General features: G+C 39.0%; 1 protein-coding gene across 2 annotated transcripts in view; it reads left to right on the top strand.

Annotated features, from left to right (window-relative positions):
* ecpas (Ecm29 proteasome adaptor and scaffold) overlaps window positions 1-18,259 on the top strand; it is a 109,808-nt gene that overhangs the window by 20,814 nt on the left and 70,735 nt on the right. For both annotated transcript variants that reach the window (XM_060839377.1, XM_060839385.1), the window contains exons 3-7: window positions 2,590-2,706; window positions 3,944-4,062; window positions 11,308-11,457; window positions 13,218-13,371; window positions 15,230-15,369. In XM_060839377.1, coding sequence (XP_060695360.1) covers window positions 2,590-2,706; window positions 3,944-4,062; window positions 11,308-11,457; window positions 13,218-13,371; window positions 15,230-15,369 — 680 coding nt within the window. The remainder of the gene's footprint in view (window positions 1-2,589; window positions 2,707-3,943; window positions 4,063-11,307; window positions 11,458-13,217; window positions 13,372-15,229; window positions 15,370-18,259) is intronic.

The raw sequence follows: 18,259 nt of genomic DNA, 5'->3' as shown, positions 1-18,259 counted from the left end.
ATCCTCTGTCACCTCATCCATGGTTATAAATAATACAGGTATTTCTGCTGGGACCTCCTCAATTTCTTCCTTAACTTCCCACAACATCCTGGGATACACTCAGACCTCAAAGATTTCTCCACCTTTATGTTTTCAAAGACCTCTCCTGCACTGTCGCTTCTGTAATGTTCTCTCGCCTCCATTTCGTTCTCCACAGTAAAAGCTGACCCAAAATATTCATCTGAATATCTTCCATCTCCCGTGGTTCAATACATAAATGGCCTCATTGATCTTTTCAGATTCACTAAAAATGGAAGATCTTAGTTCAGTAAAGGATTTTGGATATACTGTGGCTTTGGCAAAGACCAATATAGTACTTTATCAGAAAAACTTGTCCTCTGAAAGTTTTTTTTAGAATCCCTACAGTGTGGAAACCGGCCTTTCGGCCTTACAAGTACACACTGACCCCTCTAATAGTATCCCACCTAAACTCATTCCTGTACATTTACCTCTGACTAATGCACCTAACCTACACATTCCTGAGTACTATGGGCAAGTTAGCATGGCCAATCCACCTAACCTGCGCATCTTTGGATTGTGGGACGAATCCGGAGCATCCGAGGGGAACCCACACAGGCATGGGGAGAATGTGCATTCTCCACACAGACAATCACCTGAGCATGGAATCGAACCTGGGTCCTTGGTGCTTTGAGGCACCATGCCACCCCATTTGTATTAATGTTAATTGAAAGAAGGTAATCCCTATTGTGACTAATTAATGAAATATTGCATGATGACGAACGAGATTTAGCAACACTTTGTGGAAAGGACCCACGCAGTTATTGTACAAAGATGTTCCTTTTTAGATTTTCTTGTCCCCAGTTTCTTTTTCTCAACAAATGAAATTCATTAAAACAAGATAGAAAGTACAGCATTGAGACATTGTGCCAATGACAGTGATATCATTTATCGTCCAGTCATTATTGCCCTGGGAATGTAGCGACGGGATTTCTTGTTAAATTGCTGCAGTCCATGAAATGATAAGATTACTTCCAGTAGCCTATTTTTGGGTATATTGTTAGACCACTTTAGAGAGCAATTCAGACCAACAGGACTTGGCCAGACCAGGTAAAAATGGCTCAGAAAGGACACTAGAGGACCAGTTGGATTTCTACAACAATCCAATAGCTTCATGGCCACTTCTAATTCTGGTACTAATTTGTTTCCAGAAATTTTTAATGGAATTAAAATTTCCAAACTGCCATTATTCAGTTTCCTTTCACTTTCTCTGGATTGATAATCCTTAGTATCGCTGGTCTAATAACCTAATAGCCATGTTACCAGTTGGTTTTGCAGCTTGATTCACACAGTTAGTGTATATTTAACAGCCATCCATGACTTATACATGCATCCTGTGTTATGGTATGTTGGGGTTAAATAGCTTCCCTCTCTTTCCATTGTACAGTCAACAGCAACAGATGGTTTTAAAATAATTTGTTTATCAATTTAAATGTTTGTTATTCACTATATGAAACACACCAACAAGGAATTAGAATTTGTACTTAATTTCCGAGCTAAATAAAAGCATTAGAAATGCTTTAATTCTCATATATTCAAGACAGTCTCACATACAAATGTAAATTTCGAGCAGGGAGCGTAGGTTAAATTGAGTCCAAAAAGATCAGTGGTATACAGATATTGCAAATTGCTTCATTGGACAGTTTCTGCTTTGAGTCAATTCAAAGACATGTCGGATGATCCCTCTCTTCTGCAATCAGCAGCTGTTTTGTTTCTGTTGAAGATATTGTTTGTGGTATTTGGGTGGTTGTACATAAGCAGGACACAGGCCCATGGAATGGCTGAGGAGAGAATGAGGAAGTGCAAACTATCTTCTTAATTTTACCAACCTATGGTCTTTCTGATCTTGACTCTTTGACACTGGAAAAGCAGTTTGTTTCAATACAAATGGTTAGTTTATCACATGCCGTCCATTTACAAACAGACCATTTACCAAATATTGTCCTATCAAGCTGGGGAACCTGCATTTCTAGGTCTGTTGTTTAAAATGTTAGATTATGTGGCGGGTGGAATCCCATTCTCAGCTGGCGTCTATTGTCCAAAATGATTGAGTTGAATAGCTTGGCCCACACTTACCTGAATAACAGATCGCATCTGGATGTTTGTGAATGGTTCAGGGATGAAACATTTGCACTAATTTAAATGAACCTTGTCTGTGGGCTGCATCCAGACAGCCGGCTCCTTTCTTATGACTTTGCAATTTTCAGTTTATGAAAATTTATCAAACTATTCAGCCATCTTGTATGCTTTCAACCCTTTCAATAAAAATCATTTTCAATATAAAAATTATTTGATTGTACCTGCTCCTAATTGCAACTTATGATTTCATTTTGTGCAAAGACCAGCAGCTATGGCTTTTATGTTGAACATTATTCGTCAGTAAGTTTGAAACAGTAACAGTACCTAGTCCCACTTATCAACAGATTGTTTCTAGCTCTATGATTTTTTAAATTTGTGTAAGAAGCAAATGTTTTATGTACATGCAAGTAATAGTTACAGTAAATTAAGCAGCTTCTCTGTTTTCAAATTCAGGTCATGGAACTGTTAGTTCATCTCAACAAGCGTATTAAGAGTCGACCTAAAATTCAATTACCAGTGGAAACACTATTGGTTCAGTATCAGGATCCTGCTGCTGTTTCCTTCGTCACAGTGAGTAACTACCAGCCACTCATCCGCTTCGAAGATCCATAATCACTGATCGTTGTGCCAACACACTCACTTAGGCCTTCTCCAGCTGCTGCTGCACACCAATTAATTAGGTCTGTGCAGCAGCTGGGGAAATTAGGAAATGTAACCTCCCTAATTTATATATTATAGATGTTTAAAAAATGTTGGAGTAATTGGTTACATCAACATCAGGTGCATAAAAGCATTTGACAGGATGGATGCTAAGAGGATATTTCCCTCAAGGAGGAGCCTAGAACTAGGGGACGCGGTTTAAAAATGAGGGATTTTCCATCTAAGACAAAAGTGAGGAGAATGCTTTTCTCTCAAAGGTTTATTATTGTGTAGAATTCTCTTCCCCAGGAGCAGTGTAGGCTTGATATTTGAATACATTCAAGGCTAAGTTCAATAGATTGATCATCAACAAAGGAATCAAGGGTAATGCGATGGGGATGTGGGGTTGGAGTTGAGACCATAATCAGATTAACCATGATCTTAAATGAAGGCAAATCTGACTCAAGTACCAGGGCCTATTCCTAATTTTTGTGTTCTTGAGTTGGTTGTGAATGTGATTAGGTTCAGCAGGTATTCCCTCTACAGTCAAATAGCCTTCCAATTTAAGTGCCTTCATTTTTAAGTGAAGAATAACTGTAAGGAATGCAGTCCTGTTTGCGCCTTTGGAGAGCCAGCACAGAGATAATGGGACAAATGACCTTTGTGTTTTATGGTATTTCTATGGTTTGCCACCAGAGGTTACTGACAACAGAGGAACTATACTCAGAGAAAAGTCACCATCTTTACCAGTGGTGGGCAAATAGTTATCGATGATGCCCATGAATGAACTTTGTAAAAAAGGAAGGAAATTAGAGAAGTGACAGGGAGAAAATTTGATGGTTATCATTGACCCAGTGGTTTTACTTTGGGCTTGAGGTTAATGCTTGTGATATCCCTGACTTGGTGGATACCTGATGCTGGCCTTATTTGCCAGCAGAATTTTTTAAAAGTTTAGTTTCTTGTCATTATTGCAATTTTTGGAAGTGAGATTGCTTGGACTCTATGGAAAAGAGCAGTTCTTCTTTACTACTCATTTATAACTTTTTGTAGTGGGGTGACTATGATACTTATTACATTCAAGAAAAGTTTATCAACATGGTATCACACTCCTTACAAAATGCTTTTATAAAATGCTCTTTAACAAATTGTGTTGTTTTTCACATCCCAGAATTTTACAATAATATATATCAAGATGGGATATCCCCGTTTATCAGTGGAGAAACAATGTGAATTAGCACCATCCTTGGTTACCGCAATGGAAAGCAAGCCTCAGCCGCAGCAAGACAGGTGCAGTATTAATCATTGCAGCATTGCACGTTATAGTTGGAGACTTGACTGTCAGAAAAAGTATCTTGGTTGGAAGGATTTAATGTCAGCACTATGAAAGTACTTTGAAGAGGATACATTTTTTCATTGAAATTCCTTGGACTGATACGAATGAAAATAGAAGCATAAGGAAGCATTGCCTTCAATGTTTTCAACTTCCTTAGATGAATGTGGGCTTGGGGGGGATAGTAGTTGAGAAAGCGATAGGTAGATAAAGATGAGGGAGAAGGTGGTAGGTCGGAGAGGAGGATGGAACGTATAGATGGGAATGGGATGGACGGGTCAGTAGGGCGGTGCCGAGTTGGTGGCTTGGGACTGGGATAATGTGGGGTTTGGTGACTTGGGACTGGGATAATGTGGGGTTTGATGGCTTGGGACGAGGATAATGTGTGGAGAGGGGAAATTAGGAAACTTTTGAAATCCACCTTGAACCATATGGTTGTCGGGTCCCAAGGCAGAATGTGAGGTGTTCTTGCTCCAGGCGTGGAGTGGCAAGGGTTTGGTGATGGAGGAGGCCCAGGACCTGCAAGTCCTTGACGGAGTGCGAGGGGTAGAAGTTTTAGTCATGGGGCAGTGGGGTTGGTAGGTGTGGGTGTCCCAGAGATATTCTCTGAAACGGTCCGCAAGTTAGCGTCCTGTCTCCCCAGTGTAGAGGAGATCAGTCTGGGTGCAGCACATACAGTAGGTCACATTGGTGGAGGTACAGGTAAATTTCTGTAGGATATGGAAGGATTTTTTAGGGCCTTTGACAGAGGTGAGGGGAGTGGTGTGGGCGCAGGTTTTGCAGTTCCTCCAGTGGCAGGGGAAGGTGCTAGGAGTGATGTGTGGGCTGGTGGGGAGCATGGACCTGATGATGGAGTAGCAGAGGGAATGGTCTCTCCAGAACGCTGATAGAGGTGGAGAGGGAAATATTTCTCTGGTGGTGGGGTCTGTTTGTAGGTGGCAGAAGTAGCGGAGGATGATGTGATGCATGTGGAGGTTAGTGGGGTGGATCTGCCAAATGTGTATTTAAGGATGCAATTCTAGGATCGGGCTCATCAACCAAGCAAGGACCCACAATCCATGACCTATGATATTGAATTTCCTAGGCATCATGCTAACAAGTGATTGCTGTCACCAGTGATCACTGACAAACCTTCAACTTTCAATTTGAGATAATTGCTGCAAGCCTATGCATTTTTGTTTTAGAACCACAAAAATTACGTCGAGTTATATGTAAAAATTGTCTCCTCAAAAATTATTTCACTTTCCATCTACTGAAACAAAAAACTTCTCAAAATTTACTACATAATGTAGGTTTTATATTTTCTAACTTTTCACCCTGTGCCGTCAACTCATAAAACTATTGGAATATTGTAATATAAAAAGCCATATATGTTTTAGAATTTTAATGTCCTCTCTAGGGCTGTATGAGGGTTAACTTGGCTTTGTCGATAGTTAAATTAAAAATGTGTTTCTAGTGTGCGATTATAGTCAGTCAGAATAGACCATGGAGCATACAATGGTCAATGTCCCAATCACAGATATTAAGGCGACATCACAGTTTACCAACTATGGAATAATTATCTGGCTTACTACGTGAATATAAAACCATAACTGTTGATAGTAATTTTACCCCATTATAGCCAGTGCACATAACCTTGACTCGGACATTGCTGCTGTGTTGTCAAAGTTGTCATCTATCTGATTATTTGTTAAACGAAATTGTCATCTCCACATTCAGGTAGAAATATTTTTTTAAAATCCTGTTGTTTTGCTCTAGAGTAACAGGTAGCTTACCCAGAAGTCTTCCCTCATCTAATACCACAAAAAAAAATTGATTCTGTCTCCTGTTTATAATTTGTCACCCTCTGCAGACTTTGTTGACATGGAAGTATCTAAAGTTAAAGCTCTTTCTTCCTTTCAATGAATATTAACAAAATATAAAACAGGAAGTACTGGAAAAAAGCATTAGAACTGAGAGCATTTGTGGAGAGAAAAACAAAGTTAACATTTTGGTTTGATGACCTTTTGTCAGAACTCCAGGATTGGTTCTCAGCATTCATGGTAATTTGCTATTTGTTTTGCCCATAAGTGGGAATGTGCTCACCACATCAATTTACCGAACCGATTCATAATTTTAAAGATGGCTACTTTTTTTTAAACCTAATCAACTTGTTCAGAGATGTTATTACACATTTCTGAAGCAGATGGGACTTGAACCTAGGCCTCCTAGTCCAGCTGTAGGAACACTGCCACTTTTGTCACAAGAGGGTCTCAGGTCACCTAAGTCTTTCCTTTTCTTTTAAAAAAAAGTCAGTTTTTCCTGATAGCTGTCCTATCTAATTGCTGTTACTATCCTTGTATATTTCTTCTCCACTTGAGTATTTCGGAGTATTTTTATAGTCTGGAGACTAGGATGTTAATTGATATCAATATTGATGAATTGCCATTAATTTTGACCAGATTGGCAGTAACAATATTATGGATGTAGTTTGTATTAATTTATCACAGACTAAATTTGTATTTATGATTAAAATTAGTTTGATCAGGGTCAGCGGATTGTAGTATTCTTAAATATCAAGTCCCTAATGTGCTTTATGAGCTGTCATTTACTTGTACATTGTCACAACAAGGCTCGAAGGGGTAATCTGTTCCCCTCTGAATTTTTTAACAAGTCCTCCATTGGTCACACATATTTTTATTTAGTTTTCAAGCATAAGTATCACACTTCAATTTAACTTAGTTAACCAGATCAAAATGAAGAGGTTTTATTGAGTGAAAGAGAATGGAGTTTTATTACATAATAAGCTAGCAAAAAATAAGTTAAAATTCATCAAACACGTACATAGAACAAAGGTAATAAGCTTAAAAAGAACAGTGGAGAGAAGGGTGTCAGGACAGGAAGGTACAGGCAGTTTTTAAAAATTCTTGAATTGTGAGAGTGAATTCGAGACCCCAACGGTTCATCAGTTGTCCTGCTTCCTCTGGAATAGTGAAGCTTGCAGAGAATCTGGGTTTCTTGGTGAAAATTATTTTCTCAATATCACTTTCTCATAATTTTGGCTTCTGAGATCGAGAGGGAGAGAAGCGCTTTTAGTATCCTTTTTGTTTTTGTTTCTCAAATCAAGCTACTGAAATATGGCTTATTTGTATATTCCAAGTATAAAATCACACAACACCAGGTTGTAGTCCAACAGGTTTATTTGAAAGTACTAGCTTTCAGAGCGCTGCCCTTCAGGCAGCTGTGGAGCAGTATCATACGACACAGAATTTACAGCAAAAGATCAGTGTTATGCAGTTGAAACAATATATTGAACAAAACTAGATTGCTGCTAAATCTTTGATCTTTTAGAATGAGTTGCAGGTTTTGGTTCATTAATATGTAAATCCCAGAACTTCTTTTTAAGTCACATTCTCGAGATAACTTAAGGTTTTATTTTTTAAAAAGTGATAAGGAGGAATTCATCAGACGAATGACACTCTGGAAGTTCTTCCAAGATGTCAGCAGCAATCCCAAGAGAAAACCAACGAACCAGAACAGTCATCAGAGAGATCCATAGTGAAGTGACCAAAGGAGGAGTCGATTTGGACTCCTCTAGAGGGCCGCTATCCTGGGCTTGACATGTATGCTCAAACTGTCAGGTAATGTGTAAATGTCAGACTCATCTTCCACCCCCACAAGGTAGAGCAAAACATCACCCGATCACAGTGCAAAACCATCCATACTCTCAAAATCAATAGCAACATTGTCATCAAACCAGCAGATAAAGGGGGCGTTATTGTCTTTCAGAATAGAATAGATTACTGCATGGAAGTGTACTGTCAACTGAACAGCCAGGAAGACTACAGACAACTACCAGTAGATCCGACCAAAGAACACATCAATGAACTGAACATATTGTTCAAAACTTTTGATCCAGTCCTTCAGGGTACCGTACGCACTCCCATCCCACGCACGTCATGTGGAAGGGGCTTCTACTGCCTCCGAAGATACACAAAACAACACACCTGATTGTCCCATTGTGCCAGGCAACGGAACCCTGTGCGAGAACCTCTCTGACTTTGTTGAGGGCATCTTGAAACCCTTGTAAAGGGACCGCCAGTCAGATTTCTTACAAAATCTCAGCACTCACGAACCAGGAACATTCCTTGTCACAATGGATGTTTCACCATTCTATACCAGCATCCCCCACAATGATGGCATTGCGGCAACAGCTTCTGTACTCAATACCAACAACTGCCAATCTCTGAGCGCCAACCTACAACTCATCCACTTCATCCTCGATCACAGTTTTCACCTTTGACAAGCAGTTCTTTATCCAGACACAAGGAACACCAAGGAGACTAAATTTGCAGCCCCATATGCCCACATTTTCATGCACAAGTTTGAATAAGATTTCATTGCTGCACAGGACCTCCAACTAACTACGCACCATATATATTGACAACATTTTCTTCCTCTGGACCCATGGTGAGGCGTCACTGAAACAACTGCACAGTGATATCAACAGATTTCATCCCACCATCAAACTTACCATGGACTACTCGTTAGTTTCTGTCTCATTCTTGGGGACACGTGTCTCCACCAAGGACGGGCACCTCAGTACCTCACCCTATCGCAAAGCCACGGTTAACCTCACGATGCTGCACTTCACTAGCTTCCTTCCTAAACATATTTAAAATTGCCATCCGCCATGGACAAGCCATATGCCTATGCAGGATTTGTTCAGATGAGGAGGAATGCGATGAACATCTGAAGATGCTGAAGGCTGCCCTCTTATAAACAGGGTATGAAGCACAACTCATCAATTGCCAGTTCCAGTGTGCCACAGCGAGAAACTATAGTGACCTCCTCAGGAGACAGACATGGGACGCAACCAATAGCGTACCCTTAGTTGTCCAATACTTCCTAGGAGCAGAGAAACTACACCATGTTCTTTGTAGCTTGCAGCGCATTATCGATGAGGATGAGGACGAGGAAGACCTTCCCTAAGTCTCCACTTCTCATCTTTAAACAACCGCCAAACCTTAAACAGACCACTCTTCCACAAACTGCCCAGCCTTCAGGACAACATTGACTACAACAGTGTACAGGATTCCTGAAGAAGGGCTCATGCCCGAAACGCGATTCTCCTGCTCCTTGGATGCTGCCTGACCTGCTGCGCACTTCCAGCAACACATTTTCAGCTACAACAGAGTACAACCCTGTCATGGCAACCACTGCAAGATGTATCAGAGTATCGGCACAGCTACCTCCATTACACATGGGGGCACTATCCACCATGTAAACAGCAGGTACTCATGTGACTCGGCCAACATTGTCTGTCTCTCACTCTGCAGGCAAGGATGTCCCGAGGCACAGTGTGTTGGCGAGACCAAACAGACACTATGACAACGGATGAATAGACTCTGGGCAACAATTGTCAGTCAGGGATGATCCCCCTCACCCCCAGGCAGGGAACACGTCAGCGGACAGGGACATGCAGCTTCGGATCTTTGGATAACCATCCTCCTTCGAGATATGCAACAACACACAGTAGCCGAGCAGAGGCTGATAGCCAAGTTCAGTACCCGTGCGGATGGGCTCAGCTGGGACCTTGGGTTCATGTCACGCTAGAGGTGATCTCACTACACTATACACTCTCTCGCTCTCATTCTTGCTCTTGTTCTTGCTCTCACTTGCTCTCTCACACACATACGTACACACTCACATATTCACTCACTCATGCAGGCTCTCTCTCAGATATACACACATACACCCCCACACACTCAACCATGCACACATCCTCTCACAGGCTTATACTCCGTTAGAGTCTCTCACACACATTATCAAGCGCGTCCACACTCACACAAGTCTATGGGATGAATTTGCATTTGCAGAATTGTGTTTGCAGTACAATCTATTTTTGCTCAAAAAGCACGCAACCTGCAGGCAGTCAACCCATATGACATTTTATAAATTCTTACTTAGGAAATAGAGCTAGTCTGACTCAAGATTTGGATGCAGATATACTCTAATCTCACAACTTCCATACATTGTCTGAGCTGTCACCTTTTTTATATAAAACCAAAAGTTATCTCAAGAATGTGACTTAAAAGAAGCTGTGGGATTTACATATTAATGAACTGAAACCTGCAACCCATTCTAAAAGATACAATACTTCACAGTAATCTAGGCTTGTTCAATATTTTGTTTCAATTGCATGACACTGTGATCTTTTGCTATAACTTCTGTTCTCATGATCCTACTCCACAGCTACCTGATGAAGGAACAGTGCTGTGAAAGTTAGTACTTCACAATAAACCTGTTGGACTATAACCTGGTGTTGTGTGATATTTGACTTTGCCCACCTCAGTCCAACACCAGCACCTCCACATCATGTGTTCCAAGTATAACTACCTTGCCTTTTTTAAACTGAACTCTTCACACATGACCTGCTCCCAATATATGAACATGTATCCTGTAGTTGCAAGTAAAATAAGATGCAAATCTCTTAGTGCTTTACTGGATTTCAGAGCTCCCTGTTTAAAACAGTACTTCTAATAGTGCCGGTTTTGTACATTCCATGTGGGTTGCTGGAGTTTGTCAAGTGATCACAACACTCACTTGCAGTCAGTGACCTTTCAAAGTCATTTTTAATTTATGCAAGTCACCTGTATTAAAGTCAAATGATATAAATTCAATAGTAGTAGTCCATTTTAACTATTGTAACAATTCAAACAGTATATATCAGCTGCTGAATTCTCATAGTGTCTTTGTTTGATAAGCTACTGACAAATGGCCAAGGATGTAAATCCACATAATCTTATTTTTGGTAGTTACAACTCTGTAATGATGCACATGGCAAAAAACTCAATTTGTCAATGCAATCCGCATGATAGTTCATTAACCAAGAATAAACAACTTACAAGTTTGTAAGATTTAAATTTTGTGCAGGTTTAAAACATAGAAATGACAGTGCTATGCGTGGGTAGGAGTATGGTGGGTGTATGTGTGTGTGTGTCTGAGAGAGTGTGATTATGAAAGAGGGTCTGCGTGAGTGAGAGAGTATGGATAGATCTTCAGCATTTTTCAAAGAGCTTTATAAAATAAATTTGAAAACTGTTAGACTGAAATATAGTACTAATTTTTAAAGTTTAAATGCATTTGCTACACCTTAAAAGTAAACTTTTATACTTATCTGTTGGATTGTTACAAATCAGATCAAAATCTTTGTCTTCTAGCCTAATGCAGTTGCTAATTCCAGCATTGTATCACGTGAAATATCCACCAGAGAAAACCAAAGGAACATCAATTTTCAACTTGGGGGAGAAACCTAAAATTGTTCAGCAGTTGTTAGACTTTATGTTGGACGTTTTATTGATGCCTTATGGGTATGTATATAAAGGTTCTTCCTTCTACCCGAATGAAGTCTGTTAGTACGGTTCTAGTAAGCACAGACATATTCTCCACAACTTCTGTTTTCTTCTTAAGTTCGACAAAATATTTCAATATCTTGCATTTGAACAATATTGTTTTTCAACACTGTAATTAGTCTGAATTTAAGCATAGAAGCAGGCTATTTGGCACAGTTGATCCATAAGAATAGGTTCATTCATTGAAAGAAGATTAAATTGACTCACTATTAGGCTCATAATTAAACATGTCAGTTCTTTTCACAATTTTATTTGTACAATGCTACTGAGAAGAATAATTAAAAAAAAATTTCCAAGTTTGAGAAGGCTGTTGATGGCGAATTATGTCTTTCTGCTGTTGAGTGGTGGAGAAACAGGGACCTTGGTAATAAGCAACAGTTTCTTGCTAAATTGTCTTGTTAGTCACCAGGAAGTTTGGAGAAATTGTTGGATCAAATGGATGTCAGATTTACTACAATATAGTGCTTCTACAGTCTTTTTGTACGAAGTAATGGTAGTTATGGTTCTCAATTCCACATGATAATATTCCTTGTCACACAGTCCAAGCAATAGAACTGGTGTGTGAATCTTTATTGCTGACACACAATGGATTTTCTGAATTGGCATCGAATCTGGAGACCCAGCTCTGTTACTGCTGTTAGACTTCAGATGGAAAATTTTGGGCTTCATTCTTCAGGATGTAAAGGTCGAGGAGGTGGTGTACAGGAGCTTTACCAAGATGTACGCAATGAATTTGAGAAGAGAGGTGGTAAAGTTCTCCTTGGAATGGAGAAGGTTGCTAGACTTCATAGAGATTGTTCAAGATGCTGAGAGGTTTTAGTGAAATAGAAGGAAACCAATTCTATCCGGCAAGCATGTCTGTAACAAAAAGATATTGATTCAGAATTGGTGGAGGGAAAATTAGAAATGTCACTGTGGTCTAGAGTGTAGTGGAAGCTAATTTCAAAGTAATTTTAAAGGGCATTTGAACAGCCATTGAAGGATGAGGGATGATAGGAAAAAACAAAGATATGAACCTAAATGCAGCTCTTGTTTCAAAGAGTCAGTAGAGACATAAGCAGAATTGCCTCCACTGCTTTAATTCTCTTTTATTCAATCCCTTGTATTTCCATTGTAACTAAAAGCTCTCTTGAGCAAAACAAAACCTCTTTTGGGTCATAGGTAGGGTTGCTGTAGTTGTGTTCTCCATTAGTGTCCCAGTAGATTAACTGACGTTTTCTGCGCAAAACCTAGTATGACAAATATATATATGGTATAGATATGTGAATGTATATTGGAAGCATGTATTTTGTTTGGGTTATTGCACTCAATTGGTCAGTGGCCTTCAGTATCTTTGCCATGTATCATGTGGGCACACTCAAAATGTTTGTGAGCTTGATTGGGCTGAAAGATCTGTATTTTGGGCATTGTATGGTGGGAGGAATTTGAGGGTTTTGTTTTGACACAAGAGGGCACAGTCCAATTTGTTGAGCATTTATCGTAGTGGCTATAATAAGCTATAGGAAAAAAGCTTTGGGAAAATCCAGTTGTCATTGAAATGTGATTGTATAAAGTTTTTAAAACTCAGTGAACATCTTGTAAAATGGTTAAAGTTGCTTATTGAATTTAAATAGGTCTGTGTGGTTCTTCTGCAATGATGATTGTAGATGGAAATATTGTAACAATGCTACTAGAAATAAGTGGGTTTTGTTGCATTTTATATTTGGTTCCTGTTTTAGGTTTGTGTTGAGTGAGCCTCAAAATCGTCCGAATCAGAGCCCACAACAAGGTGTCAGTAGTGGTGGTATTGCTCAGCCACCACCTGGCATGAGTTCCTATGCAGCCAAGCGTGTTGTTGGTGATAACCCATGGACACCTGAACAGCTGGAACAGGTAATAGAATTTGTGGTTATGATCAATTAAATTACAGCATGAAGTAATTTTCATGCAGAGGGTGGTATGTGTATGGAATGAGCTGTCAGAGGAAGTGGTGGAGGCTAGTACAATTGCAACATTTAAAAGGCATCTGGATGGGTATATGAACAGGAATATTCATGGGATATTCGAGGGATATGGACCGGGTGCTGGCAGGAGGGACTAGATTGGATTGGAATATCTGGTTGGCATGGACGAGTTGGACTGAAGGGACTGTTTCAGTGCTGTACATCTCTATGACTATAAAGTTAGTGGAACTAAAGAAGTCTCCAAAGATTCCTTTCCTTCTCTTCGTAACATGTATTTGCAAAACTGGAGCAATCTGCAAACCAGTCAGTCTGGTTATTTACCTTCCAGAAAGTTGAACATATGTCTGTAAAATCTGGCAATGCTAAACAGAACATTGCCCCATTTAAAGATGGGATAACTTGTACTCAACCTCAAATTAAATATCTGCTGCCTTTACATTTATGCCAGGTGCGATACAGCAGTCAGAAAAAAATTGGTTAGTTGTTGGGATTTGATTGTCCATGGTGATCTTAGAATTAGCAGCAACCTGAATGCAAATGTATGGTTGCTATTGATTTAAAGAGTCTACAATCTTCTTATAATTAGCCCCCATTAAAAGGCAGGGGATAATTAGACCAAAATGTACACCTGTAGTTCAGTCTGCATATAAAGTTATCTAGTCTGTCATTTGTTTTCATTATAAATTCCTGAGTCTGCATTCGATGTGGGAAATGCTTAGGCATCTTCCCCAACAGAAGCTGAAATGTTATACAATGCTAATCGTTTTCATGCATTTTTAAAGGTTTATTATTAAGAGTGGTTCATTGCTGATCCCAATATTTACTACCAATTACAAGGTGGTGGTGAGTCACCTTGAAAATCCACTGAGTCGTTTGATAAGGCCATTTCAGTTATCCATGTTGTTGTGGAGTCTCACAAAAGCTAGATAGTATAAGGACAGCAGATTTTCTTCCCTAAAAGTACATTTGTGAATCAGTTAGGTTTTAAAGATAATTCAGTGGTTACGCAGTCTCTATTACTGATGCTAATCTTTATTCTAGATTTTATTTTTACTTATTTCAGTTTAATTCCTGCAGAGAAGAGAGCTGATTCCAGTGCACAAATAGTGTGTGCGGGAAGATTGAGAGTGGGAGGAACAGTGTCTAAATATATAATATATTTAAATTATAATGTACCAATAACTAAATTAAAATAATTCAATCTACCTGCAAGAAAAGATAAACTCTTAAAAAGGTTAAGATATAGTTGCAAGGGTTGTGCCAAGTAATGGAACAACAATTATGTATGTTATTTCAGTTATAGAAGTGGAACAGGAGTTCCTAACCTAGTAGGGATGAGAGAATGAAGGAGAATTAACAGAAAATACGGTGGAAGTGTGACAAGAATGAGTTCAGTGGTACAGAGAGGACGTTAGGGCAGACATCTGACTTTTAATAATATAGGTATATGGTTTTAAAACATTAATATGAATAGTTTTTACTTTAGAGTGTTTGGTTAGCACAAGAGCTCTGGTTCAATCCTGTATTAGCTGAAGTCACCATGAATGCCCTGTATTCTGAATCACGCTCTTCACCTGAGGTGTGGTGACCCACAGTTTAAACTCACCATCTCTCTCTAATGAGAGAACAGCCTGTGGTCCTCTGGGATTATGGTGATTTTCACTTTCTGAGATTGAGCAATTAAATATTGACAATCTTATTAAACATGATAACCTTGTCATTTTTTGAAATGGTTTGAGGATTGGAAGGAAAACAGCTTATTAATCCTAATTAATATCTGAACATAGTGCAAATTGGGAATTGTGAAGTTCATTCAAGCGGAACATATACCAGAAAATGAAGCAATTGTTCACCTTGTGGTAGCATCAAGTGATACTCGGCACAGCGTAGCAACCGCTGCAGATATGGAGGTGAAAAGCATGCAAAGGTAAGAAACGGCACTTAGAGCTTTCAAAGTCTTTTAGATTTGATACCTAATATCAACTCTTTTGAGTAGCTTCTTTTGATAGAAATTAAGTTGATGTCTGAAAGCCATTTTTTTTTGTAATGGGCTGCAAGTGTACAACTAGTTTTTTCTACATCTTCTGTCTGGACAAGTTGTCCACGATCACTGCTTCAAGGGCGAGTTCAGCTTGTTATCAATACCATTCTAAAGTTGGCTAAAAGCGAGGATGTTGCAGCTTGTGCACTATCCCAATTTTGATTTATCTCTGAGAAGCCAGTCTGCACTCTAGAGTCGGATCTAAACAAAATAACTTACATTTACGAAGAACCTTTTGTGTTGTAACACTTCCTGAGAAACATCATTAGGAGTGTTATCAAACAAAATTTGACACTCGGAGATTTTATGGCAGGTTACCAAAAGCTTGATCAAAGAGGGAAGTTTTTCAAAAGCCTCTTAAAGGAGGAGAGACAGGACTGGTTTACAGAGGGAGTTCCAAAGATCAAGGCCTACTTAATTGGCCTCCTTTGGTAGAGTGGTGGAAATCAGAGGTGCAGTAAATCAGAACTGAATGAGCACCACAAAAGTTAAGTTTAGTAATCCAGTGGGTGGAGAATTGTGGTTCAGTTTATTGTACATGACGCAGTGTGTCTGATGCAGACTGGTCAGCTTTTTTAGCTATGTCCTTATTCTTTGCATCAGTAATGTAGAACAGCATAAACAGTAGATCAAAAGCTGGCAATGGCAGTTTTTGCAACTGCTGTGTTGTCTTAACGTAATTTGATTTTGTATGATAAACTTTAATTGCATAATGCCTTGTTTATAAACTAAATAATTTAAAAATGCAAAACATTCTTGAATCATGTCAAAGCATATTGCCCTCTTCACAGTAGTTATTACATTCGTTGAGTACAGAAATAAGATAGATCAAGTGACCACATGCCTGGAGAGATGATGCAGAAGGAAGGACTTTAGATTTCTGAGGCATTAGGACACGTTCTAAAACAGTTGTAACTGTACATTGTAGAAAGTTTGCCAGTGAGTTGGGGCCAATTTCCTTGCTGGAAGATTTGGTAGCGCTGCACAGAGAGTGTGTAAACTAGCTTGGCAAAGTGTTGCAAACCTCAGAGAGAATTCAGAGAGTAAAACAAATTGCTGATGATAGGAAGGAAAATAGCAAGTGAAATCAGAAAGCAATAGAAATAAATATGATCAAAACTCATCTGTCTGAATCCACACAACGTTTACAACAAATTAGTTAATTTTCCATAATTAAACGATTATGGTTGAATGACAATGACAGGGACATGGCTGCAAGCTGGCCAAAGTTGAACTTTCACGGGTATTTGGCATTCAAAATGGGCAGGATAAAAAAGGTGAGTTAGTACTGTTAGTAAAAGATTAGATCAGTATGGAAATGATAGAGGATCTTGGATTAGAAGATCAAGAAGTGGAATCTGTTTAGGTGCAGTTAAGAAACATTAAGGGACAGCTAAATAAAAAGAACTACGAATGTGGTAAATCAGAACAAAAACAGAAATTGCTGGAAAAGCTCAGCATGTCTGGTAGCATATGTGGAGAAATCAAGAATTAACATTTTGCATCGAGTGGAGGAAGGGTAACTCGATCCAAAACGTTAATTCTGATTTCTCTCCACAAATACTGCTTTTCCAGCAATTTCTGTTTTTGTAAGGGACAGCTAATATTGATAGGAGTTATTGACTGATCACCAAATGGTAGTGGCAAAGTGGAGAATGGTATAAATGAAGAAATTGCAAATACATGTAAAAGGTGTAATGTAATAATTACAGTTGGCACCAATCCACATACAAACTTGGTAAATCTAATCAGCATTAATGCTGTGGAGAGTGAATTCCTGGAATAGATATGCGATTGTTTTCTGGAACAGTACATTAAGGTATCATCTAGAGAGCAGGTTATGTTAGATCTAGCATTATGCAATGAGAAAAGGCTATTTAATAGCTTTGGTGTCAAGGAATCTTTCATGTCGAGTCATCATAATATGATAGGTCATTCCATCATATGTGAAAGTGATGTAATCCTAAACTAGGGTCTTAAATCTAAGCAACAGAACTTTAAAGAAGTGAGAGACAAGTTGGCTGTAAAAGATTGAGAAGTTTCAATGAGAGGTTGTGGTTAATATTTTAAAAATTAATATATGATTTAGAACAAATGCAATCTTCTCTGAGGCACAGAAATATATGTGGAAACGTCATCTAACTGTGGCCAATGATAAATGTTAAAAATTTATTAGATCAAAGACGGACACTTCCAAAGTTGCCAAACAGCAATAGTTTGAAGTTTGGAAGCATTTTAGAATAACAAAGGTAGACCATGAAGCTGAAAAAAGAGAAATTAAATATTAAAGTAAACTAGTGAAAAACATAAAAAAAACTGTAAAAACTTCAATGGTTGTAAAAAGGAAAGGTTAGCATAAACAAGTATGCTAAGACAGAGATTGATAGATTTCTAAGTATTAAAAACATTGGGAATATGGGAATAGTATATGGAAAGGGAATTGAGGTAGAAGACAAGCCGTGATCCTGTTGAATGATGGAGTAGGGTTAAGGGATTGTATAGTCAAGAGTGTGGTGCTGGAAAGGCACAGCTGGTCAGGCAGCATCCCAGGAACAGGAGAATTGACATTTTGGGCAATAAGCTGTTCATTGACGATTCTCCTGCTCCTCAAATGCTGCCTGACCAGCTGTGCTTTTCCAGCACCACACACTGTACTCTGATCTCCAGCATTTGCAGTCCCCACTTTCTTCTCCTTCAAGGGATTTTATAGGCTACTTCTGGTTTTGTTTCCTAATTTCCTAATTTGCATGGGTATAGCCAGTGATAATTTTATTCT

The sequence above is a fragment of the Hemiscyllium ocellatum genome, chromosome 2 (genome assembly GCF_020745735.1).
Source record: "Hemiscyllium ocellatum isolate sHemOce1 chromosome 2, sHemOce1.pat.X.cur, whole genome shotgun sequence".
Lineage (NCBI taxonomy): Eukaryota > Metazoa > Chordata > Chondrichthyes > Orectolobiformes > Hemiscylliidae > Hemiscyllium > Hemiscyllium ocellatum.
The sequence above is the reverse complement of the archived record's forward strand: the minus strand, read 5'-3'. Positions and strand labels throughout refer to the sequence as shown.